This window comes from Trachemys scripta, chromosome 13 (genome assembly GCF_013100865.1).
Source record: "Trachemys scripta elegans isolate TJP31775 chromosome 13, CAS_Tse_1.0, whole genome shotgun sequence".
In the NCBI taxonomy this organism is placed as follows: Eukaryota; Metazoa; Chordata; order Testudines; family Emydidae; genus Trachemys; species Trachemys scripta.
The window spans coordinates 1,319,761-1,347,560 of NC_048310.1; the positions used below are offsets into that span (position 1 = coordinate 1,319,761).

Genomic DNA, 27,800 nt, shown 5'->3' on the forward strand with positions numbered 1-27,800 from the left:
GTTGTTATGTGGCCAATGTCCTTTCTTGACCTTAATTTTGGCCGGCAAGATTCTACAGTGAGGGAGCACACTAATGCACATAAAAGGAGGAAACAAGGATCTGTCCTTGGGGACCAAACCACTCTGGCTGGAGCAGCCAGTCCTCATTAGGAGAGGAGCCAAGAGTTGCCAATGGGACCCAGCTCTCAGTCCAAGGATGCTGGGGAGGAGGGAACTGGATAATGGGATTGTGTATATGGGGAAGGGCTGACAATCAAGATACTGGACAACACATACAAGGGCAGAAGAGGACCAGGCAGCAAAGGAGTGGGAGAGAATAATACACTAGGTGAGAGAAAGTTATATACTCTTACGAGAAGTTTCAGTCCTGCAGTGGTTTTCAACTTATTTACCATTGTGGGCCGCATCCAATACTACGTGTATGGCCCTGAGGCTGTCACATGGGCTGCAGCTCTGTGCTTATTGGGCTGCAAGCGACCTGCAGGGGACAGGTTGAGAACCACTGCTTTATTTCATGAAAATTAAAAATCACTCCAAATTCATGATTGGAAAATAGGTATAGTCACATCACAACCCTCAGTGGGTACATCTATACAGCAGCTTGGAGCTATAAATCACAGTTTGGGCAGCCATACACATGATTGAGCTAGCATACTAAAAATAGCAACGTAGGCATGGTGGCGGAGGCTAAGTACAATCATGTCCACGGTCCTAGGTACGTACTTGGATGGCTAGCCCAAGCTGCCACCTGTACCACTGTGACCACACTGCTATTTTCAGCTCACAAGCTCAACCAAGCAGTGCATGTTTGGCTACCTGAGCTGTGAATTACACCTTCCAGCTGTGCTGTAGACGTACTTTAAAGCAGGGGTGAAAGTGGGTGGGTACGGTGTACTGGTAAGAAGCCGGTACCGGCCCGTACCCAGCCAACATTAAAGTGCTGCCACAATGCTTTAACATCAATGCCCCTTTTGCCACCCCCCGCCCCGGGCCACTGACCCAGGGGGAGCGGGGGGGAAGGGGCAGCTGCCCCGGGGCTGGTGATTTAAAAGGGGCTGGGGCTCCTGGCTACTGCCGCCACTACCACAGCAGCAGCTGGAGCCCTGGGCCCTTTTAAATTGCCACTGGAGACCCTGGCGGAGCAAGCCAGGCAGCACAGATGGGCTGGCTGGGGGAGGCTGACCCCAGCTCTGCCCGAGGCTGGGCCTCCATACCGGTAAGAATTTAATATTACTTTCACCCCTGCTCTAAACGTAAACAGGCTCTGAGACAAGTAAGTGGGGTTGAAATAGTTTTGATCTTCACTTTCTCTTTCCAATGGTGCACAAGGGCCTTGGGGAACCAGGACTGAATCACAGCATTGGCCTTTGGCAATTAGGGCCCACCCTTTGCGCAAACCCAGAACAAACGGAATTAATCATGCAATAAGATTTCAACTTCCTCATCACTGGGTTCACACTGCTACACTGCTTCTACATACTCCGGCTACACAGGGTAGAACAAGGAGAATGTGTGCTGCCAAGTAAAGAGGAGGAAGCCTCTAGTTATGTGCCGGGGCACTCATGCTATAATGGATAGGGCAGCTAGCTACATGGCAAGAGTTATTGGAGAATTAGCATCTCTCTTAATATAGTATAGTAGGAAATCACTAACCATAATACTTCAGGCTGCAAACAGAACCTTGTTTTTTGTTTTTTTAACACTATGGTGCTAGTGAGGGTTTTTTTTTTTTTTTTTTTTTTAAATGTGCCAGGGTCAATGTGGCGGTTATCATGGTGAACCTACTGCTGAATTTACACACATTGAAGCTTCCAGGAGCTTACACTATATTTAAAGCTATGTTTGGCTTTAAAGGTCACATTTACTGGTGCTATCTTTCTTTTGTTGGGAAGAGGCCTATTACTAAAGCTGGTTTCAATAGTGTAGCATGTGCTCCCTGCATCTGAAAAAATGCTCTTAATCAATAAGCCTTTCATTAATTTAGTGCTGCAGCAGTTAAGGTCCTGTCATCATTTCCACTGTGAACCCTCTTTTTTCATGAGTTAACACTCATCTATGTTTGTTTTGGGCAGAAACTTGGCATAGCAAGTCTCTGCCTGGAGGGACTTTCTGGCCCTGGTTTTCAAAACTTGGAAGGAAGGCAATAGGATTAGCTGCTTTTTTTTTTGTATCCTTTACCATTAAAAAGGAATTTTGTATCCTTTAAACTGAAACACTGCACCATTTGTCCATAGGCAAAACTAGGCTCTGGCTAGTTAGGACATAAATTGAAGCAGCTGATTATATAATTCAGAAACATGATTCACTGGTTTATCACTTAGCCTTCCCTGAAAATTTTAAATACACCCTAGTAATACACAGGCGCAGCTACCCAAACCTTGACAGGAACAAGCTTTAACCACAATAGCATGACAGGCTGAAATGACTTTGGAATTTCCCTCATGAATATCTGAAAAACAAGTGATGACTTTATTTCTTCTTACATTAGCTCACAGATTACTGGCCAGTCTAGCCTCAGCAGCCCGGAGTCACGAGGAAAGAACTGCACAAGAAAGACTGCAGTAAAGAAATGAGAAAGGGCTCCATAAAGGTCTCTTTATATTGTATCAAGAGGTGGATACATGTAGGTTGGCAGCATAACAGAGCGAACGATTTTTCTTACTGCACATCCCTGCTTTTGGTAGAACCATTCTGACTTATAGAATGGAAAAAAAGTGACTGAGCCAGGATGTTTGGCTCTCACATGACTACTTCCCCCACCCCATTCCCTCTTTTTTTTAAACCCTTCAGTATTGGCAGTGGCAGCTCAGCTTATGCACTGGAGAATGCAGAAGGGTGTAAAACAAGAACTTTTTCAGGGACTTCTTGTAACTCTATTCCCTCCCTCATGCCTGGAGCTCTTCTCTCCACCCTGTTCGCCCCTTTGCCAGGGTCTCCCATACCAGGAACTGTGCTCGTCTCTATTCCCTACTTCCCCCATTTTCCCCTGCCACCAGGGGTTGTCCCTTCGCCCCATGTTACATGCATGGTATACACCCCCTTCCCTGGGTTCCCTATGCCCCCCTGAGGTTGTATGCACCCCCCCAATTCCCCAACATGCCAGGGGCTCTGTGTGCACACATTCCATTCCTCCCCCCCACTTCTTCTCCTTTCTTTTCTGTTTCAGGACGTCAATATTTTAAACTGTATTGGCAGGCTAGATAGTACTGAGGGTGCTGTTAAGGGGAAATGTCTTCATGGTTGTTTCTGGTTCTGTGCGCTATAGCCAATTACAGAGAAGCGTTAAGCTGATAGCTCTGTTAACCAGATGCCCGTGACTGTCCCCCTCCCCTTTTTCACCAAAATCAGTAGGGCTCTATCCCCCAGCCTCAACAATTACTTAACATTTTGGAGCTGATCGGATGTGATGTTCAACCCTTTTTTCTCATGAAAGAGAGAAATGCCATTAAATTGAGTGACACGGGATATGAGGGAATACCTTTTATTAGACCAACTTGTGTTGGTGAAAGAAACGAGCTTGCAAAGTTCCTCTCTTTCACCAACAGAAGGTGGTCTAAAAAAAGATATTCCCTCACCCCCCCTTGTCTCTCTAATATCCTGGGACCAACATTTCTGCGACACTGCAAACATTAAATTGTGTGTAAGGCCTCACAAGCTCAGCCAAGGAATCTTTCAAGTGCTGTTTTGTTTGGTGTTTTAATTCTTGCCCTCTGGCGTGGGTTCACTAACAACTCATCTAGGCTGCAGCATGTCTGACTCTCTCATTGTCCCCATCCCAAAAGGTTAATGACACTGGGCAGAAGCCCCAAAGCTGCTGGCTCCCCCTGCCACGCCTTAGTAGAAGCAGGCACACTAGCTCATTGTACAAAGGCACAGGGAAAGCTTAGGAAAGAGTTAAAAAAAAACTACGTCCCCCAACTGCTGATCTAAAAGCTAGACTGGCTGCAGTACAACTAGCCTTATACAACTTGTTCTAACATTACAGCTGGAGAGGAAATGGAAACATTCCAGTCTGGTTTGCAGGTTCACTGGAGACCTTGTTTATGAATACCAAAGGGGGAAACAAGCACATTCGGAAGATCTGGTTTACGCTGGCTACATGGTATCTCACAAGGCTTTAGGAAAGGGAGGAGGTAATGAGTTTGAAAATGTACTGGTTTGTTTTTATATTAGTATATTATAGTGCACTAACTGCTAAGACCTGCTGCTTCTCCATCTCAAGCGACCATACCCTCTTCCTAGATGCTTCACATTCCTGCAATTCACCCCAATCCCAAAATATACTAGGATCTGGCTTGACCTCCAGCTGCTGGTTCCTTACACAAGTTTTAGATAGCAGCTTCTTTACCCCTACACTGGCTCAGTTCTTTCAAGAGGGGCTGGGATGTTGATGCTGGCTATGAAAAGTGTGGGAGGAGACAGATTAGACTCAGGCTGTCTCCTCCTCCAGCTTTATCACTTCCTACAGGAAACCATAATTTAGCCACGGTGTGAACCAAAAGGATTGTCAAGGAAGGCAATAGGCTTAGCTCCATTTCTCCCTCCTATGCATTAAAGCAGCATACATCTGCCATCGCTCTGCTCAATGTTTTTGTAAAATGTAGGCTACAACAGGACAGACATCTGAGAGAACAGTGGCTCTTGGGTGATTATATAATCTCAGTCTTGGACTTAAGGAAGAAAAATGTCCATGTGAACTGTCAACTGCCCAGATGGAAGAATCTGGGTAGACCACACAACACTTCTAGTTTGACTAGGACATTTCCCACCAGTCTTAGACTGTTCTGCCATGCTGATGTCATCTAATAATATTTTGCTGAGACCCATCTATTAAAGCAAAGCCTGTCAGGGACTGTATACTGCTACCAGAAGCCTCTCCAGCTTCTACCAGGCTCAGTTAACACATGGCATAAGCTAAATGGTAACATTGTAACATGAGGCCCTTACTGATAAAACCAAGATCGGTTTTCCCAAGGAGAAATGGTGAATAAAAGGCTTGAGTGTCTCAGTGTTAGTATTTCTTTCATGTATCTGTTGGCTCAGACTTCATAGTGTCTTATCTCACTGAAAATTGTTTTTAAGGGAAATGTGGCATCCTTTCTGCTCTCTGATTCATATTTTTTTTAAAAACCTTCCCCACTGTAAAATGCAGAGGCTTTTATGGAACGATCTGGATATAAAAAAATAAAATGACTAATTAAAAGCCCCATTTTTACCCAACTCATCAAATTATCTCTCATCAGTAGGGTGACTAGATACCTTGGTCCTCTGGGATTGGTCTTGGTCTTGGCTTGGACGTATGAGAGAACAGATAGTGCCAAGCCAACAGATTTGGGTGCTGTATCTTTTCCACAGCAGAACAAAAGGCTGGCATGTCACCCCTTCCTACTTTCATCTCCCTTGTCAAAGATATCAGAGTTGGTAGTAGATGGATCAGGAGTTCCCCTACTCATATGCTGTGATAAATGAAGAGGGGGTAGCTCCCTATTATGGACACCCAGCCAGCCAGTTAGCTATAAAATCCCTCTGAGTAGCTGTTCTCTACGTGCTTTACCTGTAAAGATTAAAAAGTCCACAGGTAAAAAGAAAGGAGTGGGCACCTGACCAAAAGAGCCAATGGGATGGCTAGAACTTTTAAAAATTGAAACAAGACTCCCCTTTGTTGTCTGTGGTTGTTCTCCGGAGAGAGGAGACACACAGCTGCAATGCTATAAGCCGCTTTAAGCCAGGTATGAGAAATCATCAGATCATACCTATAATTACTTATTTGAACCCGCCCCCCAAATATGTAAGTACATCAGAAAATGTCTACAAAGATGTGATTAGGGTTATTTCCTTTATTTCTATAAATAAAATCTTTTTTTTTTTTTTGGGGGGGGGAGGGGGCGGAGAAATCTTCCCTGTGCTAACCGCAAATGCTTTTGTTTGCTTGTAACTTTTAAGCTGAACCCCCAAGAAAGCTATTTTGGGTGCTTAATTTTTGGAAATGCTCCTTTAAAATCTAGCAAAAGCCTAAGTTCAAGTCATGTTTTTTTCTTTTTTGTTTTTAATAAAATTTACCTTTTTTGAGAACAGAATTGGATTTTTGGTGTCCTAAGAGGTTTGTGCATATGCTGTTTAATTAGCTAGTGGCAACAGCTAATTTCCTTTGTTTTCTTTCTCAGCTCTTCCCCGGGGGGGAAGGATGGGGGGGGGGGGTGAAAGGGCTTGAGAGTACCTCACAAGGAGGAATTCCCAAGTGCTTCTTGCTGGATCAAGGGGGTTTTTGCATTTGGGTGGTGGCAGCATTTACCAAACCAAGGTCAGAGAAAAGCTGTAACCTTGGGAGTGTAATACAAGCCTGGAGTGGCACATATTAATTTTTAAAATCCTTGCAGACCCCCACCTTCTGCACTCAAAGTGCCAGAGTGGGGATTCAGCCTTGACATATGCCATGGTAAATACAGCTCAGAAGTGACCACCCAAGACCACTGGGGTCTAATTTATATTTCATAAAGAATGACAAACAAGCAGCCATAACAAGTTCCCTTTTCTATCCCCCTCCCTCAGGCTCAGATTTTTAAAGGTATTGAGGTGTTGCTGTGCTCAGCTTAAATCCCACGCTCCCTTGGAAAATGGGATTTAGTCTCCTAAGTCAGTGAGGCATTGCAATGACTCAAATCACTTTAAACAGCTGGGCCTTAGAGACAAGGTCCTGGCTTCAACTGACAGCCAGAATTTGGCCCATATTCTAAAGTAACATCTCCCACTCTGTGTCTGAAGGCTCCATCAATGCTGGGCTCACACAGCTGCCATTTTATGTAAACTGCAGGTAATCCTTGGTATTCTTGACCCAGGCTCCTAGGGCCTGGCTACGCAGCACTTTCCAAGCTTCTTGATAGTTTGCTGCAGCTTCCTTGTACTCCCAATAGGTCTCCAACTTCTTCTCCCTGATAGGAAATGCACCACAACAATGGACAGATTTCAGTTTTCTTATTAACAGGAGGTTAACCTTTCCTTTTTGAACAAACACCCACCCTGTGAGAGGCCAGTCTGCACTCCACTGACTGCGCTTCCTGACCCACTTGGCAAACAGGCAGGCATATAAATACTAATCTGCAAGAGTTTTGTGGGAATAAATGGAAAGAGATGAAAAGGCCTACTGCCATTCCACCTCAGACCCATGGATCTAGCAGACAGACTAGGCCTCTACTGGCTAACTATACCCTTCTCCCTAAGATACAGTGTACTATTAGTGGTGGTACCACTGTGATGGCTGCATTTTGGAGGGCAGAAAGGGGATCCTTGGATATAATCTGTAATTCTGTAAAATACTCAGCTACTTGGGAAAAAGCATTTTGTAAATTACAAAAAAGTAATTTTCCCTCTGTTGATACTCACACCTTCTTGCCAACTGTCGGAAATGGGCCACATCCACTCTGATTGGATTGGGCTCGTTAGCACTGACCCCCCATTTGGTAAGCAACTCCCATCTTTTTATGTGCTGTAATATATATGCGTGCCTACTGTATTTTTCACTCCATGCATCTGATGAACTGGGTTTTAGCCCATAAAAGCTTATGCCCAAATGTGTTAATCTCTAAGGTGCCACAAGGACTCCTCGTTGTTTATGTAAATCAGTGTTATACGAGAAATGCTCACATGATTGGCAGGCAGGAAAAGAGATGATCTATTCTCCTGCAGCCCCAGGCAAATCTCTGAAAAAATCTGACACATTGGCACGTGCATGTATTCAACACCTACTCTTCTCCACAACACAAAAGCCACACCTTTGATCCATTATTCAGTTTCAGACTTTACTTTCAAGTCTTCATCCATACTTGAGATCACAAATCTAGTTAGTAAAGGTAACTGTGTTAACATAATGTACTAGGACATAGTACCACAAGGACATTCTGATTAAAAAATTAGAACTATACTAAATAAATGCAATGTACACAAGTGGATTCAAAACTGGCTGACAGACCTTCAAAACGTAATTGTTAATGGGGAATTGCCCTCAAATTGGGGTGCATCCAATAGAGTCCCCCAGGGATCTGGTTTTGGGCCTATTTATCTAATATCTTTATTAATGCTCTGGAAGAAAATATAAAATCATTGCTAGTACAGGTGATAGACTGCTGAAGCAATAAATAATCATGAAAACAGAGCAGTCATACAGAATGATCTCGACTGCTTGGTAAGATGGACCCATTCAAACAAAATGCAAGGTCATGAATCTAGGGACAAAAAATGCAGGCCATACCTACAGACTGGGGGAACAATACTCTGGAAAGAAGTGACAGTGTGAGAGTGCAGGGGTACTACTCTTGTTAACTTCACCTAAGCTTCTCCCTCCTCTTGCATTTGTGCTTGTGTTTAAAGGAAAGTTTACAAGCAAGTCTTAAAAAATTTACCCAGACCTACTAGCCAAAGGACTAAGCCCGCCAGCCATGATGAAAGATACCTATGCTGCCATATCTCCAAGGCCTCATACCCTGCAATTTAAAGGAATTAGTAATCAGAGTCCCTGAAGCAAACAAGCTCTCCACAGGAGATGTGTTGCAATTAAATACAGTGTGCATACAGATCCCCCAGGTGAGAGGCGGAGAGGGGAAGAGAAAGGAGAGTACAGTTGAAGAGATAGGTGAACCAGGATGGCATGGAGTCCCAAAGACCAAGAAGTAGATGCTGTTAGGGAGGAGGGATTGATCAATCATCATAAGTAGCAGAAAGACCTGGGAACAGACAAGGGACCCATGGACTTGGCCCAGAGAAGGCAGTTGGTGACTTTGGAAAAAGATGTGTCAATAGAGTAAAGGGGGCAGATTGCAAGGGATCAAGAAGAGAATCAGAGAAATGAAGGGAGGAACTTAGGAGGCAAAGTGGGGAGGATGGACTGATGGCTGTAAGAAAGTGGAGTCTTGGGAGCGTTAGGTAGGGGATACCAGAATGCACTTGAACGCAGAAGAAAAGGAGTTGGTGAGGCAGACAGACAGGGGATCGGTGAGAAAGGCAGTAAACAAATGAGAGTGAGGAGGGACGGTTTGACAGCTTGGAAATCAATAGAAAAAGTCCACTCTGAATCAGAGCCCAGAGCGAAGGAAGAGAATATGTTCTGAAGGTGGCATGAAGGGGAAGCGGAGGGGGAATAGCGTGTTTTGGTTGGTAGCAGGAAAGCAGCAGGGCAGGCTGAGTGGAGAGCTAGGTCCCCCTGCTGTACACACTAAGCTTGCATAGCCTGTATCAGAGACACTCGTATCTGTGTGTCTGCTGAACTGTGCCACAAAGAGAAGTCCAGAGACAGAAAATGACAAAGGACAAAAATGCCATAGGAAATTACAAAACCACAGGAATCCTTTAAAGGTTTGAGGTGAAAGAGTGTTATGTAAGCACCACATAGCCAACCTTCCAATCACGCAGCAGCACGCCCTCAATGCACCACACAAACCCAGCTCCTACCATCCCAGTTATGAAGTCACGTTGGACAAACATCTGAAGTAGAGATCCCCATTCAATGCTGTGGCTAAAAGGGCAAATCCTTGGATGTTTAAAACATGTACATATCCAGCAGAAGTCGGGAGGTGGTATTGCCTCTCTCAACTCAAATAATGTTTCCACTTTTCATGTCCACACTTCAAAAAGATGTTGAAAAACTAGAGAGGGCTCAGAGGAGGAACAAAAATGATTCAAGGTCTAAAAAAAAAAAAAAAATCCCAGAAAGAGATTTAAAGACTTCAATCTGTTCAGCTCATCAAATAGAAGGTTATGGGGCAACTTGATCACAGTCTAGAAGTATCTACATGGGGAGAAGATTTTTCAGGGATCTTTGAGCCTTCTGACAAAAGCATAAATGAGATCCGATAGGCGGAAGTTGAAAAATCCTAACTGGAAATAAGACTTTTTTCCCAAGAAGTTGGGATATTTAACCTTTGGAACAGATTAACAATGGATGTGATAGATTCATCATCACTTGGAATCTTGAAATCAAGATTAGAGGTCTCTTTCTAACATATATGATCTAGAGTTCAACCAGAAGTTATAGGTTTGATGCAGCAGTGGTGGACGGAGTTCTATGGCCTGTGGTATTATATGCAGGTCAGACTAGATGATCCGAATGGTCCCTTCCGGCCTAAAAACGTATGCATTGCTTTCTTTAGTAACATAATGAAATTCCCACTAGGTAAGAGCTGCTGCTTTTAGTAAAAGTCTCTATACACAAAGCAGATACAGCACAGGAAGCAGACATGCAAGCTGTTCACATGGCCCCCACTCCCCATGGGGTTTCGCTGTGACCTGAAGGGAGAAACTTTTAACCCTTGACTTCTCTCTGCTGACACTAGTGTCACGGAGTATTGGGGGACTCAGGGCCCTGCACCCCCGGCTTCCTGCGATTCACCATGACTCTCAGCCAGCCAGTAAAGCAGAAGGTTTATTTGGATGACAGGAATACAGTCCAAGACAGGTCTTGCAGGCACAGACAACAGGGACCCCCTCAGTTAGGTCCATCTTGGGGTCCCAGGGCATCCCAGCCCCCCTTGGGAGGTCAGAGCAATCTCTGCCTCCCCACCATCTCACCACCCAGCTTCCAAGACTCTCCTTCAGCGACCCCTCCCACAGCCTTTGTTCAGTTTCCCGGGCCACGGTGTCACCTGGGCTCTCATGTTACACGCCCAGGTATTCGCCTTCGGGCAGACTATCCTAGCCCCACTCCCCTGTCAGCATTCACAGACCACAGTAAGAACAGTCCCAGTTCGTCACATCTCCCCCCTTCGAGACCGAACTGAGCAGGGTCACTTTAGCCAGTGACCCGGGGAAGTTCGAACCTACCCCCGTTCCCATGGATGCCCCCGCATCCCTCCCATTCCTTGGTGAGAATTACACCAGGCCCCTCCAGTTTCACGCCCCCCCTTCGGTCGGGGGTGCTTGATGGCCCTCGCAGTTCGCATGTGGGAAGGTTTATGTGGCCTGTGCCCTTTTCCCGCCCCCATACCTCTGGGGTTCCAACTGGGCTGTGGTCTTCTCCCAGCGCTCCAGTCTGGAGGTCTGTGCTTTGGGCTCTCTTGGTTTAGAGCCGCCCTTTTAACCTTGGCCACCCTCCGGAAAGGATCCTTTATGCTGGGCAAGGGTCCTAAAGCTGTTTTCCCCTTGTCCCAGGCCTTCCTCCCCCTCTGACAGGGGTCACAGGATCCGCAGTACTGTCGGACAGTAACAAAGACCCCAGGCCAGTAAAAGCTCCGTAGCAGCCTCTGCTGGGTACGCCAGGTTCCCTGGTGCCCTGAGAGGGGAATGTCATGGGCCCGGTACAGCAGCTGGCGGCGATACTTCTGGGGTACCACCAGCTGCCTCCTGATCCCCCCGACTCCATTTTCCCTGGGGGAGCCCATTCTCGGTACAGGAACCCCTTCTCCCACAGGAACCTTTTCCGGCCACCTCGTCCCATGGTCTGTACCGCATTGAGGTCGGCCAGGTCCCTTATCTTCCGCAAGGAGGGATCTCTCTGTAACTCGGCCTGGAACTCAGCAGCTGGGACAGGGATGGCCACCTGCTCTTTCTCGCCCGCTGGGTCTGAAGCTGCAGCCTCCCTGAGCCGTGTCCCTGGGCGTTCCCTCCCCACCAGGTTAGGGTCCTGCGCCTCAGGCAAGGCACCCCCCCCAAGGCCAGGGCGCAGTGCCCCTCGCCGGCTCTGACTGCGGGTCACAACCAGTGCCTTTTGGGGGTTGCTTGGCCAGTTCTCCAGGTCCCCCCCCCATCAATACCTCAGTGGGCAAATACGGGTGTACCCCCACATCCTTGGGGCCCTCCTTGGCCCCCCACTTCAGGTGTACCCTTGCCACGGGCACTTTGACTGGTGTTCCGCCCACCCCCGTCAGGGTCAGGTAGGTGTTGGGCACCACCTGATCTGGGGCCACCACCTCGGGCCGGGCCAGCATCACCTCTGCACCCGTATCCCAGTATCCATTGACCTTCCTCCCATCCACCTCCAGGGGAACAAGGTACTCTCTCCGGAGGGACAGCCCCGCGCCCACCGTATAAACCAAGAACCCTGAGTCTGGAGCATCCAGCCCCCTAGAGGAGCTGGCCTGGAGCTCTCCTCCCTCCTTAGCAGGTGGTACTCTGCCAGCCCCCCTTCCCTGGGAATGCTGCCTCTCACCGGGCTGGGTCTCTACCCAGTCAACCCTCTGTGGGTTCGGCCTGCTCAGTCTGTCCCTGAGCCTGGGGCACTGGGCCCGTATGTGGCCTTTTTGGCCACAGTGGTAGCAGCCCATGTCCCATGGGTCCCCCCGAGTGGGTCGGATGGTCCTGACGCCGGATGTTCCCCTTTGATGGGGTTTTTCTGTATTTTCCCACGGGGAGGTCCCATGGTGACTCTCTCTCTGCGTTGTGGTGGGACTGTTCCTTTGGGACTCCTCCCTGTTATCTCCTGACCGGCTCTTTACAAACTCATCGGCCAGCCGGCCTGCATGTCGCGGGTTCTCTGGCTTTCTGTCCACCAACCACAGCCTCAGGTCGGATGGGCACCGCTCATACAGTTGCTCCAGTACCAGCAGTTTGACCAGGTCCTCCTTCGTCTGGGCCCCATCAGCCCACTTGCTGGCGTATCCTTCCATGCGGACGGCTAGTTGCAGATATGAGATCTCAGGGGTTTTATCCTGACTCCGGAACCTTTCCCGGTACATCTCAGGAGTCAGCCCAAACTCACGTAGCAGGGCCTTTTTGAATAGTTCGTAGTCCCCTTTCTCTGCCTCCTCCAGTTGGCGGTACAATGCCACGGCTTTGGGGTCCAGTAAGGGGGTAAGGACCCGGAGTCTGTCCGCGGGATCAACCCGGTGCAGCTCGCAGGCCGTCTCAAAGGCCTCCAGGAAGTCATCCATGTCCTCCCCCTCCTTGCGTGGGGCCAGGATGCACTTATCAAAGCTCCGTGCAGTCCTGGGTCCCCCCTCACTCACCGCAGCCGGGGGTTCGCTGCCCTTCAATCTCGCCAGTTCCAGTTCATGCTGTCTCTGTCTCTCTTTCTCCTCCCGTTCATGCTGATGCTGTCTCTCTTCATGCTGTCTCTGTCTCTCTTTCTCCTCCCGTTCATGCTGTCTCTGTCTCTCTTTCTCCTCCCATTCATGCTGTCTCTGTCTCTGTTGTTCACGATCCTCCAGCTCTCTCAGTTTTAGCTCTTTCTCCCATTCCAGCCAATTCTGCTCCACGGATGCCGAACGTCGCCGGGAGGATCCTCTACTGGCCGGCGAGCTTCGCCGGGAGGATCCCCTGCTGGCCGGGGGAGTCACGGCGCCTTCGGTATTTGCTGGGCTCCTCCCCACCCTTCCCATAGGCATAGGAAGGAGGGGTCTCGGGAAGCCCTCAGCAGCCGGCTGACCACTCCCAGCTGGGACAGACTCTGGTGCCTGTGCTGCATTTGCCAGGATGCTTCCCTGAGACACAGGGAGCAGTTCATTCGCGCGATCTTCCGCCTCCAGCCGGGCAATGAGCTGTTCTTTGGTGAGCCTCCCACTGCGCAGCCCCCTCTGCTTGCACAGCTCCACCAGGTCGCTCTTAAGCCGCTTGGCATACATCTTCCTGCTGGCCACTCACCGGCCTGTGTGCTCACAGCTCCCCACAGTTCCCAGGGAGACCCCTAGTGTGCCAGCCCTTCTCGAGGTCACCAACTCTCTGCCAGGGTCGAGCTGCAGACTCCTCCGCCCCTGGGACCACTCGCTGCGATGCCCCCGGGGGACCCTGTTACTGCAAAAGTCCTTCTCGCTGGTCACACACTCCCAGGGTAATAACCGTCTCTCTCACTCTTCAGCACGCCTGATCCCCATCAATCCCCCTTCGTTTTACTGCTCCCCAGTCACTTACTACAGGAAGCGCCGTCCACGGGGTGCAGTAGATCCCGCCGCTGCCACCAGTTGTCACGGAGTATTGGGGGACTCAGGGCCCTGCACCCCCGGCTTCCTGCAATTCACCATGACTCTCAGCCAGCCAGTAAAGCAGAAGGTTTATTTGGATGACAGGAATACAGTCCAAGACAGGTCTTGCAGGCACAGACAACAGGGACCCCCTCAGTTAGGTCCATCTTGGGGTCCCAGGGCATCCCAGCCCCCCTTGGGAGGTCAGAGCAATCTCTGCCTCCCCACCATCTGATCACCCAGCTTCCAAGACTCTCCTTCAGGGACCCCTCCCACAGCCTTTGTTCAGTTTCCCGGGCCACGGTGTCACCTGGGCTCTCATGTTACATGCCCAGGTATTCGCCTTCGGGCAGACTATCCTAGCCCCACTCCCCTGTCAGCATTCACAGACCACAGTAAGAACAGTCCCAGTTCATCACAACTGGCAATTAGTAACAGCTACAACAGTGGTTTTTGTGATGTGGACACCTGTGCACTAGGGAATGCACTGAGACCCATCTAATCATTTCGCAGAAAGCAAACAGTGGTTAATTATCACCACTGGTTTCTGTCTGTGCCAACACTTGCTGGATTTTAACCCGACTGTTTCTCATCCTTGCTCACCTGAACTAGCAAGTCCCCCCAAAAGGACAGTTACCTGTTCCATAACTGGCAACATGTGTTGCTCAGGTGTATTCCATTATAGGTGTGCGTGCTCGCCACGTGCACCGGTGCCAGAAGTTTTTCCCTTAGCAGTATCCGTAGAAGGGGAGCACCGCTGCGACCCCTGGAGTGACGCCTCTATATCGCGCCATAAAGGGGGCTGCGTGCTCCCCCCACCCTCAGTTCCTTCTTGCCAGACAACTCCGACAGCGGGGAAGGAGGGCGGGATGTGGAATACACCTGAGCAACACATCTCGAAGAACGCCAGTTACAGAACAGCTAACTGTCCTTTCTTCTTTGAGTGATTGCTCATGTGCATTCCACTATAGGTGACTCCAAGCTATCCCTGATGGAGGTGGGTAGGAGTTAAGTTTTAAGATTTAAGGGTTACCTGGGCAGAGCACCGCCCTACCAAACCCTGCATCATCCCGCGTCTGGGAGACGATCGCATACTGCGAGGAGAAGGTGTGGACAGAGGACCACATAGCAGCCCTACATATGTCCTGAATAGGGACGTGAGCCACATAGGCAGCTGATTAGGCCTGGGCTCTCGTTGAATGAGCCTTCACTATAGGAGGCAGGGGAACCCCTGCTAGGTCGTAACAGGTGCGAATGCATGAGGTGATCCAGGCGGGAAATCCGCTGGGTGGAGACCGGACACCCCCTCATGCGCTCGGCCGATGCAATAAACAGCTGGGGGAACTTCCTAAATGGCCTGGTTCTGTCTAGGTAGAAGGCCAGCGCTCTGCGCACGTCTAACATATGCAGGTGGCGTTCCTCATTAGAGGAATGGTGCTTAGGGCAGAGTATCGGAAGGAAAATATCATGATCCATGTGAAAAGCCGTGACTACCTTCAGCAAAAAAGCCGGGTGAGGGCTTGTCCTTATAGAAAACCATATACAGTGGTTCAGAGGTCAGGGCCCTGAGCTCCGAGACCCGGCGGGCTGAGGTGATAGCCACTAAGAATGCCACTTTCCACGATAAATGGGACCACGAACATGTGGCTAAAGGCTCGAAAGGAGGCCCTGTGAGGCGGGAGAGCACTAGGTTCAGGTCCCAGAGCGGGACTGGGGGTCTGGCGTAAGGGAATGCCCGATCTACCCCTTTTAGAAACCAGGACATCATGTGATGTGAAGTATCAGAGGGGTAGCCGTGTTAGTCTGAATCTGTAAAAAGCAACAGAGGGTCCTGTGGCACCTTTAAGACTAACAGAAGCATTGGGAGCATAAGCTTTCGTGGGTAAGAACCTCACTCACTCTGAAGAAGTGAGGTTCTTACCCACGAAAGCTTATGCTCCCAATACTTCTGTTAGTCTTAAAGGTGCAACAGGACCCTCTGTTGCTTTATGTGATGTGAAAACACTGAAAGGCCCTGCACCGGGGGGTGGAAAGCCGAAATGGCTGCCAGGTGCACCCTGATCGAGGAGGGCGCCAGCCCCTGGGTCCTAAAGGACAGGAGGTAATCGAGGACGAGCTGGATAGATGCGCAAGAGGGAGAGGAACCTCTATCCCTCGCCCACACAGAGAACCGATACCATTTGGCCAGGTAGGTTCGACGTGTGGAGGGTTTCCTACTCTCCAGCAGGACACTTCTCACATCCTCAGAACATCTCCCTTCCTCCTCATTCAACCACGGAGCAGCCACGCTGTCCAGTGGAGCGGGGCCAGGTTGGGGTGGAGGAGACAACCTTCGTCCTGGGAGAGGAGGTCCGGGCGGAGCGGCAGCCTGCGAGGGGGGCCGCTAAGAGTTACAGTAGGGTCCCATACCAATGTTGATGGGCCCAGTCCAGGGCTATGAGGATAATCCTCGCCCCGTCTGACTTCACCTTCTGTAGGACCCTGCCTATTGGGGGAAGGGCGGGAAGGCGTACAACAGGGGCCCTGACCATGGGAGCAGGAATGCATCCGATATCGCCCCGTCACCCTCTCCCGCCCTGGAACAGAACCAGGGACACAGGCGATTCTGGGCGGTGGCGAACAGGTCTACCTGGGGAGTACCCCACTGTAGGAAGATCCACCTGGCCACCTCCCTGTGCAGGGACCACTCGTGATGTTGGGAGAAAACCCTGCTCAGGCGGTCCGCGAGTGTGTTGCTCTTGCCAGGCAGATAAAAGGCCCGCAGGAGGATGTTGTGGGCTATACAGAACTCCCACAGGAGCTGGGCTTCCTGGAATAAGGCCCGGGAACGCATGCCCCCTGCTTGTTGACGTAATACATGGCGGTCGTGTTGTCCGTGAGGACTCTGACCACCCTCCCTTGTATGTGCTGGCGAAATGCCACGCACGCCAGGCGCACGGCCCTGAGCTCCCTGACATTTATGTGCAGGGTCAGTTCCTCGGGTGACCACATACCTTGGGTCCTGAAGCCCCCCACGTGGGCTCCCCATCTCAGGTCTGAGGCATCCGACACTAGATCTAGTGAGGGAGGGGGATCTCGGAAGGGAATACCCTGAAGCATGTTCCTCGGGAGGGACCACCATTGCAGGTCTGCCACCACCGTTGGTGGCACCATGACGACCTTGTCCAGGCCATCCCTGGCCTGGGAGTAACGGGAGGCCAGCCAGAGCTGAAGGGGCCTCATCCTACCCCTGGCATATCGCACCACAGAGGTGCATGCTGCCATATGGCCTAGGATTTGAAGGCACACCCGTGCCGTAGTTACCGGAAAGGCCGTGACTGAGGCGATGAGAGCTTTGAGCATCTCGAATTTGTCTCGTGGGAGGGAGGCCGTGGCCACCCGGGAATCTAACAGCGCTCCTATGAAGTTTATGCCCTGAACTGGGGCTAACGTGGATTTCTCCTCGTTTACCACTAGGCCTAGAGCTGCGCAGGTGTTTAGCAGGAAGTTCATCTGCTCCTGCACCTGAGACCGAGACTTGCCCTTGAGCAGCCAGTCGTCTAGGTAGGGGAAGATCTGCAGCCCTTTCCTCCTGAGGTGGGCCGCCACCACCACCATACACTTTATAAAGACCCTAGGGGCAGTAGAAAGGCCAAAGGGAAGGACCGTAAACTGGTAGTGGTCCTGACCCACCAGGAAACGGAGGAAGCACCTGTGACCCTCAAAAATGTGGATGTGAAAATACACATCCTGGAGGTCCAGAGCCGTAAACCAATCCCCCGGGTCTAGGGATGGAATAATAGAGGCCAGGGACACCATGCGGAATTTGCAACGAACCAGGAACTGGTTGAGATCCCGCAGACCGAGGATGGACCGGAGCCCGTCCTTTGCCTTCGGGATGAGGAAATACCTGGAGTAAAATCCCTTGCCCTGGAATTCCCGAGGTACCCTCTCCACAGCTCCGGCCGGCTCCCGGGATGGAGGATGATGGGGAGGGGGCGAAACGAACTGCAACCTGTACCCTTGGGAGATGGTGCTGAGGACCCATCGATCTGACGTTATACGGGACCATTGCTGTCGGAAGGCAGAAAATGGTTGGCAAAACTCAACTTTATTAACGGGGGGGGGGGGTTCCCCTGGCAACAGGCCCGGTGACCCCCCCACAATGAGTCAAAAACGCCTTTTCCCTGGCCTCTTGCCCTTCGAGGGGCCAGGCCGTGGGGCCAAACGGGACTGGTGTTGGGATCGACACCTCTGCTCCCTCTGCCTTTTAGGCGGGGGTTCGTATCTGCCCCGAGCCGGACGAGTGGAGGTTTGAGGCCTGGGCTTATCCTTGGTGGGCGGGACATACAGGGCTAGCGTCTGCAGGGTGGTGCGGGAATCCTTCATCCCATGCAGACGCATGTCTGTCTGGTCCGCGAACGGGCCCTCCCGTCGAATGGCAGGTCCTGCATGATGGACTGGGACTCCACGGACAGCCCCGACAGCGAGAGCCACGACGCCTTCCACATGGAGATGGCCGAAGCCATCGAACGGGCCGCTGTGTCCGCCGAATCAGAAGCCGCCTGGAGAGCTGCTTTGGTCGCCACCGCACCCTCATCGACCAAGGCCCGGAACTCCTTCCTGTCCTTGTCCTGAAGGAGGGGTTCAAACTTTGGGAGGGACCCCCACAGATTAAAATCATAGCGGCTCAGTAGCGCCTGGTGGTTAGCCACTCTGAGCTGGAAACTCGCTGAGGAATAAACCTTTTTTCCAAAGTTATCAAGTCTCCAAGCGTCCTTGTCCTTGAATGTGGGTGTGGGCTGGCCATGCCGCTCACGGTGGTGAACGGACTCTACCACCAGAGAGTTCGGAGCTGGGTGGATATAGAGGTTTTCGTGCCCCTTTGCGGGCACAAAATACTTCCTCTCGGCCTTCTTAGCAATGGGCCCCAGGGAGGCCGGGGTCTGCCAAAGGCCAGTGGAAATATTGACCACCCGTTGGTGCAGAGGAAGGGCCACACGGGCCGGTGCCGAAGAGGTCAGGACATTGACTCAAGTGTCCGAGGACTCCTCCATCTCCTCAGCCTGGAGCTGGAGGTTCGACGCCACCCTTCTAAGTAGCTCCTGGTGAGCCTTAAAGTCCTCCTGAGAGACGGGAGGCTGCACCGCAATGGACTCGTCCGACGCCGAGGAGGCAGCTGGCATGGTGCCTTCAACGTCCGGCAGCACCGGCTGCTTGAACTCCGGACCCGGGCCCGGGGTCGGCGCCGGTCGTTTGGTGCCCGCAACCTGGTCATGGTGCCGAGGCGGAGACGCCGAGTGGGCCTGAGAGGCTCCAGCCACAAAGCGGGGTCTCGGCGGTGCGGGTGCTTGGGGCCACGGTGCCCACTGGCACCATTGTCCTTGCCAGGGAACCCCCTGCCACTGAGACGCGTGGGGGCCCAGCAGAGCCGCTTGGTCCTGCGGTGCGGAGCGGCCCAGAGAAGGGCAGCTAGGTGCCGACGCTGAGGTCCTGGACGACTGCACGGTGCCGTATGATCAACTGGAACGGTCCCAGTCATGACGTCTCCTGCCCCGAGATTTTGATCTCGATGACGAGGACAGGTAGATCTCCAAGGAGCTGTCTCTCAACTCCCTTCGGCGACTGTGGCTATGATGCTGCGGTGTCGGGGACTCCCGGGATGCACTCCGAGCGCGGCGTCTACTGGTGTAAGAATGCTGGTGCCGTTGGCGCCGAGACCTGTTCCTCTCACTCTGGCTTGAAGAGGGGCGGTGCCACCTCTTGTCCCGGCGTCTACGGTCCCTGCGATCAGAGGAGTCAAACTCACTCCCAGAAGACCCGGCCCGCAGGCCGGAAGTGTGTCGCGGGCTTCGGGCCGGCCCTTCAACCCGGGAAGGCACCTCGATCTCTGACACGTCCAGGGCGGGCTGATGTGCGCCCAAGGGCGGTTTCCCTCAGGACCGGGGGCCCAACTGAAGTGGCGCTCCCGGCATTGGTAGGGCTAAGATGTTGCGCGCGGCCTGGGCTGCCTCTGCCGTCGAAGGCATCCGCACTTCGGGAGACACTTGCGTGGACAGGACCGGACTACTCTGCTCAGCCCGAGTTGGAGGTCTAGGTCCCGACGGGGATTGTGGGCTGCCCAGCTCGGGTCTGGCCTCACCCCATTCTTTCTCCCAGCACCGCTGAGTCTTTCCCTGCTTCTTAGGTAGGGACGGCGCTTCACTATGCACCGAAGATGCGGTGCCCGGCGTGGGGTTGGGTCGATGTGCCGGTGCCGGGGCTAGTGCTGACTCCATCAGAAGTGCCCAGAGTCGGATCTCACGCTCTCATTTTGTCCGGGGTTTGAAAGAGCGGCAGATTTTGCAACGCTCACTAATGTGAACCTCGCCCAGACAGCGAAGACACTGGAAGTGCAGATCGCTTCTGGGCACAGAATTGCGACAAGAGTCGCACGACTTGAAGCCTGGACCATGGGGCATGCCCTGAGCCAGGCTAAGAACTAGAGAAAGTGTTCATACTCGAACTGGATACCACTAAGGATAGAAGCACTGCAGCCAAGGCTGGAGCAGAAGTTCGGACTACCTTCACTGGCGGCAAGAAGGAACTGAGGGTGGGGGGAGCACGCAGCCCCCTTTATGGCGTGATATAGAGGCGCCACTCCAGGGGTCGCAGCGGTGCTCCCCCACTACGGGTACTGCTAAGGGGAAAACTTCCAGCACCGGTGCACGTGGCGAGCACGCACACCTATAGTAGAATACACATGAGCAATCACTCGAAGAAGAACTTTTTCATATCATGGTCTCACTTGAATACAAGAGGTACCACTACTGCTAACTCCAACTGGGTAACAGATGTAAGAAAGCATATACTGCATTTGCCAATATCCAAATGTTGTAGCCTTAAAAAGTCAAATTTTAATGTTGATCCCAGCAGAAATAAAATTTCATTATATTGGCAGCCTCTGGTTTCATCAGAGCCATTCTTGGGATCTGTTGAGATTCTCCTTATAACCAATCAGAAAGAGTAATTCCTCACCTGAGAGATTCTGGCAGATTCTCCTGTGAAATACTAGCCACCAGCCTTTGGAATACATGGAAAAGTTCCACCTTACAGATCCGGGACCTAATAGGAAGAGGAAACTGAATTCAAATCATCAGCTGTAGGATAAATAAAACAGCAGTTTTGCTGTGGACACCTGTCTCATTAGGCCTACAGCAATGATAGATAATTTGCTCCTTCCCTCAATTATAAATGCTTTGCCTAGGATACTCTTACAAATGACTAGCCACCTCCCAGAGTCTTGTACATCTAGAATTGCTCTCAGGGAGAAGAAGAGGATGACACAAGAAAGGAACTTTTCAACAAATGCACTTTTGTTTGTTTGTAAAACCTTAAAGAGTTTTGCAGATGAGGTTGATATGTTGGAGAAAATGGTCCCCTGCTTCCATTCTACGCCTGGTGGAGGTGACAGTAACTATCTTCACTTACTGGAAAAGTCTGGTTACTTATAAACACTATCTTGTATGAATTTTTTTAGGGCATTTACAAAGTTATTCCCTGTTCAAACCACAAAATGGTGGTAATTTTATAAATATTTAGAAAGAGGCCATAAAGATAAAATACAACTACAATTAACAGTTCTGTAGGTTTCTGAGATAATTTAGAATTGGTTTTCTAATTATAGTTTTAAATGTTCAAATAATGAGTTTGCTAGAGAAGTGAAAGGAGTGAAATGATGAGAAAGGAAGGGTCATGGAAAGCCAAAAGGGAGAGGTAATCATTCATAGAATCACCGTAGAACAGCCGTAGGCTAGTGTACACTGACAAAGACAGCAGTGGGATACTACAGAAGAGTGAATCAGAATTTTGTATCAGGAGCATTTTCTGGCCTCTCTCTTTCTGGCTGTGTTCAGCAGTGGCATGGGAATCTGGAATGGTATGCTTACCTTTACAATTCACATTAGCACAGCTCAGACAAAGACCCTTTGTTAATTTCTTGAATGATGTAAAGGGATCCGTAGTGATTTAACTTCTGCTGCTCCATCCGAGCTCCCCACTCTCCTTTCCCTTCACTTGAAGTGATACACTGATAAAGAGCTACATTGTCCAAGAAGCAAGCTGTAAAGCCATCCTAGCCAGTACTATGGCAGACTGCAGAGGGGACATTTCAATATCCCCACAGCATCCTGTGCAAGAGACTGTGCCCCTGCCAGCCCACATCCATCTCAGAAACGAGGGGCTCAGCACCAAACATCAAGCAAGAGAACAACCCACAAGACTTTGACAGAAGTGCCAACAATTACATTATTTATCGTGAATAAAAACCCTCAATAAGACAGATGGGGGCAAAGGGGTAGGGGATAAAAATCCTGCCCTGCCTCACAGGGGTGCCAGGCAGACATACTCATTACTGGCTGCGAGGCACTCGGACGGTATAGTGGTGCGACATCAAAAGGCCCATCAGTAAGTAAGGAAAGTGAGTGCCATTTGAAAATGATGATTTATAAGGAAGGCCTAGATGGTGGAGTTTGTTAAATAGTTTTTTTCCTGACAATTTTTTAACCTTAGAGATAGCAGGAATATCAAGTCTTCTCTTCCCTGTTTTTGCCAGAAGACTTTTTGGAGAACCCAGGAAAGTAGAATGGGGAGTGCCTTCAGCCTTAAATGAATGCTTAGAATATTGAGCCTTTAACAAAGATATTTTATTACGTTTAGTGGTTTGGTTAATTTTTATTAACAAAAGCCAAAAAAGACTGTATAAAACTGCTTCCTCCTTCAGTTAATCAGGTTTCATTTCCTTGCTATCTGTTATGTCGTAATCTTAAATGTCATAAAGAGCCAATTATATAATTTTAGCAATAATAGCGATCCATAAAGTCTTCCAGGAAAAACAGTAGACAAGACATGAATTTTTAATGTAACAAACAAAGCCTTTACGTTAGAAAATAAACTTTTGAACTTTAGTCACAAAGAAAGAAAAGGATATACACCCCTTTGCAGGTCGATCAACACCGGATTTTTTTTTTCAAATGTGTTAAATTAGTGCAAATGAAGAGAGTCCTACTTAGCCACAGAACAGATATAGTATGGAGCACAGTCTTGTAAGCTTCCCTCACACCATCCATCAGCTCACCTGTTCAGGATGAGAGGTTAATTCAACCTCCATAGTCCATCCAGTTCTTGGTCTCTCTGGTCTGACTTTATTGCAATTATATAAAGTGCACTTATCCACAGTTCTAGGAGCAGGTATTATTATTTAACATGTTTATTATGGCAGTGCCTAAGGGCCCACCAAGAACAGGACCAGTCGCTGTACAATACAGAGCAGCAGACAGTCCCTGCCCTGAAGAACTTACAGTGTAACTAGACCAGACAGACACAGGGTGGGGGAAGGAATAGAACACACCAGCAGAGTGAGCAATGTGATGACAGCAAACAGCATGCTAGTTCCACTTTTGGGGAGGAACGGGGAGGAAGGCAGATGGGGGGCTACATAAGAGGAGATAAGCTAAAGGGAAAGAAAAGGGAAGGGGAATGAGGGGGACAGGACAGGGGAGAAGAGGGTCAGATGTAGAGTGAAGATGAGGTGAGGAGACTGAGGGAGGGATGGAACAAGCAGCCAATCAGCACAGAGCAGGAAGAGTCCAATGAAAATTGCAGAAAGATCTAAGGATCCATAGGTCCAAAAGGTTCCTGGTTCTGCTCCCATGGGCTAGTGTCTCTGGCTGGTTCCTCTCACTGTACAAACAAACAATTTGTACAAAATGTACAAACAAATTACAAAAATACTTACAAAAATCAAATAGGATCATCTATATTAATTAATATTCTCCCAAATACCACACTGAAGTTATAAAGCTCTTGGTCCTCCTGTTCCTAGAGAGGAGCTGGAAATATTGTACAGTGGGCTTTTAATAAAGGTAAACAGCAGTTCTAAGTCAAGGAGATTTTTCTCCTACTCTCCTTCTGTAAGACTAAATCTAGGATTCTCCTCCCCATCACCTCACTCACTACTGCTCAGTTCCCAGCTGACTGGAAAACAGACAGGCCATGCAAGGCACCACTTAATGGACTGGTGATGTGGACACCTGACTACAGTACCAGAACACGGCCAATACTGCCAACTATTTTCCCATTTATCTGCCTGGTGGGTTTTGCCTACATGCTCAGGGTCTAACTGATTACGATATTTGGGATCAGGAAGGAATTTTCCTCCAGGTCAGATTGGCTGAGACCTGAGGGCTTTTTGACTTCCCCTGCAGCCTGAGTCACAGGTCACATGCAGGTTTAAACTAGTGTAAATGGTGAATTCTCTATAACTTTAAGTCTTTAAACCATGATTTGAAGACTTCAGTAACTCGGTTAGAAGTCTATTTCAGGCGTGAGTGAGGTTCTGTGGCCTGCACTGTACAGGAGGTCAGACTAGATTATCATGATGGTCCCTTCTAACCTTAAAGTCTATGAGTCTACTTTCAAACAAGCTACTGAACAAGCTACAACTTTTGGTCATCACTCACCTGAACTGGAATTGAACCAGCAACCCACAGGCAAAAGTCTCTATATCCCATCATCAATTCTGAGCTATCACATCCCAACTTATCAACATTGTCGATATGTCAATCCCCAGACACGTTCATATTACAGAAACCAGCAGTCTCATCCACAGTAGTACAATTTTTCAAAAAGTTTTTCAAAGAGACATTATTAAGGGCACAAGAGCAAACTATCACACTGCATAGGAAGATAGGAAGTATGGCAAGAGACCAACCTGGCTTAACCAGGAGATCTTCAATGATCTAAAACTCAAAAAGAGACCTACAAAAAGTGGAAACTCTGTCAAATTACAAAGGATGAATATAAACAAACAACACAAGTATGTAAGGACAAAATTAAAAAAGCCAAGGCACAAAACGAGATCAAACTAACTAGGGACATAAAAGGAAACAAGAAAACGTTCTACAAATACATTAGAATCAAGAGGAAGACCAAGGACAGAGTAGGCCTGATACTCAATGAGGGAGAAAAGACAATAACAGAAAATGTGGAAATGGCAGAGGGGCTTAATGACTTCTTTGTTTCGGTTTTCACCAAGAAGGGTGGTGGCAATTGGTCATCTAACATGGTGACTGCCAAAGAAAATGAGGTAGGATCAGAGTCTAAAATAGGGAAAGAACAAGTAAAAAATTACTTAGACAAGTTAGATGTCTTCAAATCACCAGGGCCTGATGAAATGCATCCTAGAATACTCAAGGAGCTGACTGAAGAGATATCTGAGCCATTAGCAATTATCTTTGAAAAGTTATGGAACATGGGAGACATTCCAGAAGACTGGAAAGGGGCAAATATAGTACCTATCTATAAAAAGGGAAACAAGGACAACCCGGGGAATTACAGACCAGTCAGTTTAACTTCTGTACCCGTGTCAAACCAACCTGATAGCTTTCTTTGACAGGGTAACAAGCCTTGTAGATAGGGGTGAAGCAGTAGATGTGGTATATCTTGACTTTAGTAAGGCTTTTGATACTGACTCGCATGACCTTCTCATAAACAAACAAAGGAAATACAACCTAGATTCAGCTACTATAAGGTGAGTGCAAAACTGGTTGGAAAATCATTCCCAGAGAGTAATCATCAGTGGTTCACAGACATGCTGGAAGGGCATAACGAGTGGGGTCCCACGGGGATCGGGTTCTGGGTTCGGTTCTGTTCCATATCTTCATCAATGATTTAGATAATGGCATACAGAGTACACTTATAAAGTTTGCGGATGATACGAAGCTGGGAGGGGTTGCAAGTGCTTTGGAGGATAGGATTAAAATTCAAAATGATCTGGACAAATTGGAGAAATGGTCTGAAGTAAATAGGATAAATTTAATAAGGACAAATGCAAAGTATTCCACTTAGGAAGGAACAATCAGTTGCACACATACAAAATGGAAAATGACTGCCTAGGTAGGAGTACTGCAGAAAGGGATCTGGGGGTCATAGTGGATCACAAGCTAAATATGAGTCAACAGTGTAATGCTGTTGCAAAAAAAGCAAACATAATTCTGGGATGTGTTAGCAGGAGTATTGTAAGCAAGACACATGTAGTAATTCTTCCACTCTACTCCACGCTGATTAGGCCTCAACTGGAGTATTGTGTCCAGTTCTGGGTGCCACATTTCAGGAAATATGTGGAGAAATTGGAGAAAGTCCAGAGAAGAGCAACAAAAATTATTAAAGGTCTAGAAAACATGACCTATGAGGGAAGATTGAAAAAAACTGGGCTTGTTTAGTCTGGAAAAGAGAAGCTTGAGAGGGGACATGATAACAGTTTTCAAATACATAAAAGGTTGTTACAAGGAGAGGGAGAAAAATTGTTGTTCTTAACCTTTGAAGACAGGACAAGAAGCAGTGGGCTTAAATTGCAGCAACGGCAGTTTAGATTGGACATTAGGAAAAACTTTCTAACTGTGAGAGTGGTTAAGCACTGGAATAAATGGCCTTGGGAGGCTGTGGGATCTCCATCATTGGGGATTTTTAAGAGCAGGTTGGACAAACACCTGTCAGGGATGGTCTAGATAATACTTAGTCCTGCCTTGAGTGCAGGGGACTGGACTAGATGACCTCTCGAGATCCCTTCCAGTTCTATGATTCTAGGATAATACCATAGGAAATTTTTCATTCCAAACTGGTCAGGACAGGACAAAACAGCAATCTCTTCTAAAAAGTACAGCTTTGAGGACAGAGGCCAGCTTCCATTTTTGACATGTTAATGACCACAGAAGAGCAAGTGTCATGGGAAAAAGTAAGACAGAAGTGCTAGAAATAAACCACAAGTGTTCCAGCTTCCAATAAAGTGATTACACTTCACACAAAGCAGGCAGAAATAAGATTTGCAGCCTGCAAGGGAAAACACACATCTCAAACAAGTGCAACCAAAGAAATCAATTACTCCAACAATAAAGGAAGCACTGTAACAATCCTCTCCGAAAAGGGGGTGGCCACATGTGAAAATTCTATCAAATAACAGGTTCATCTCCTACCCAATAACCAGGATGGAGGCCACTGCCTTCTGCTAGGCAGAGAATGACAATTTAGTCTACATCATCAACAAAAGATTCTGGTTTCATTTAAAAATATCCCCCCTGGTTTAATTATTAGAAAAATTCTATTAGGCAAAGGTAACAAGAAACATCCCAGTGAAGGGGCTAAGCCTATAAACACACAGATTCAACCTGCCCCGCCCCTACTCTCTATTCTGTGCAGTAGGAGCATGGTCTGGGATGGAACAAACATGGGGATTTCTTTCCCATCGCATTACCCACTAATGATGCCCGCAGTCCCTACACACCACACTCTATATCAAAGTAAAAGAGAGAGGGGAACATACATTGATAAGGATACACTCCCAGAGGGACATCACAAGCCCTTACTACCACCACACCTGGTCTGGCAACTTCCGATTCCTTTCTTTGTTGTTCCTTGCTTGAAGCCATTTGAGGTGACATCTAGAGGTTGCTCAGGGACAGCACTCCAGCTGATAGCTGGGGGAAAAAAGATCATGAACAAAGATTCTCAGCAGAAAATCACAACTCTCAATACTGCAAAACAAAAGGGTTTGTGATGCCAATATACCACTACCCAGACTAATTCAGGTAAACTTAAATGAATATGCCACTAGCATTGTAATCTTTCCAGTCCCATCAGGGATAAGTCTGGAGTTTCATATAGAAACATTTTGATTAAACATTTCTTCCCTTCCCAATAACCCACTAGACTCCTGAAACAGACAAAAAATTAGAGATGGCAAAGACCAATCAAGTCATCTCGGGGCAGATTTTCAAAGGTATATAAGAACCTAAAGATGCTGACAGGCACCTAGTGGGATTTTCAGAAGCATCTATTTACCTATTTAGACACCTAAATACCTTTAACACCTGGCCCGTAGTCTCTCTTATCCACAAGGCAGGAGAG

The 27,800-nt window shown here is 48.8% G+C and overlaps 1 protein-coding gene across 8 annotated transcripts in view; it reads right to left on the reverse strand.

The window, feature by feature from the left end:
- Nucleotides 1-6,454: 6,454 nt before the first annotated feature.
- The window catches only part of ADAT1 (adenosine deaminase tRNA specific 1), a 50,986-nt gene continuing 29,640 nt past the window's right edge, over nt 6,455-27,800 (reverse strand). For 5 of the 8 annotated variants that reach the window (XM_034788189.1, XM_034788183.1, XM_034788182.1 and 2 more), the window contains 3 exons: nt 27,271-27,370; nt 20,877-20,963; nt 6,455-6,929 (listed from right to left, as the gene is read on the reverse strand). In XM_034788189.1, the coding sequence (XP_034644080.1) occupies nt 6,797-6,929; nt 20,877-20,963; nt 27,271-27,370 (320 nt within the window). In that variant the 3' untranslated portion in view covers nt 6,455-6,796. Of the gene's footprint in view, nt 6,930-7,648; nt 7,835-20,876; nt 20,964-22,974; nt 23,580-27,270; nt 27,371-27,800 lie in introns of those variants that run through there. The other 3 variants (XM_034788184.1, XM_034788186.1, XM_034788187.1) reach the window with 3 other exon arrangements.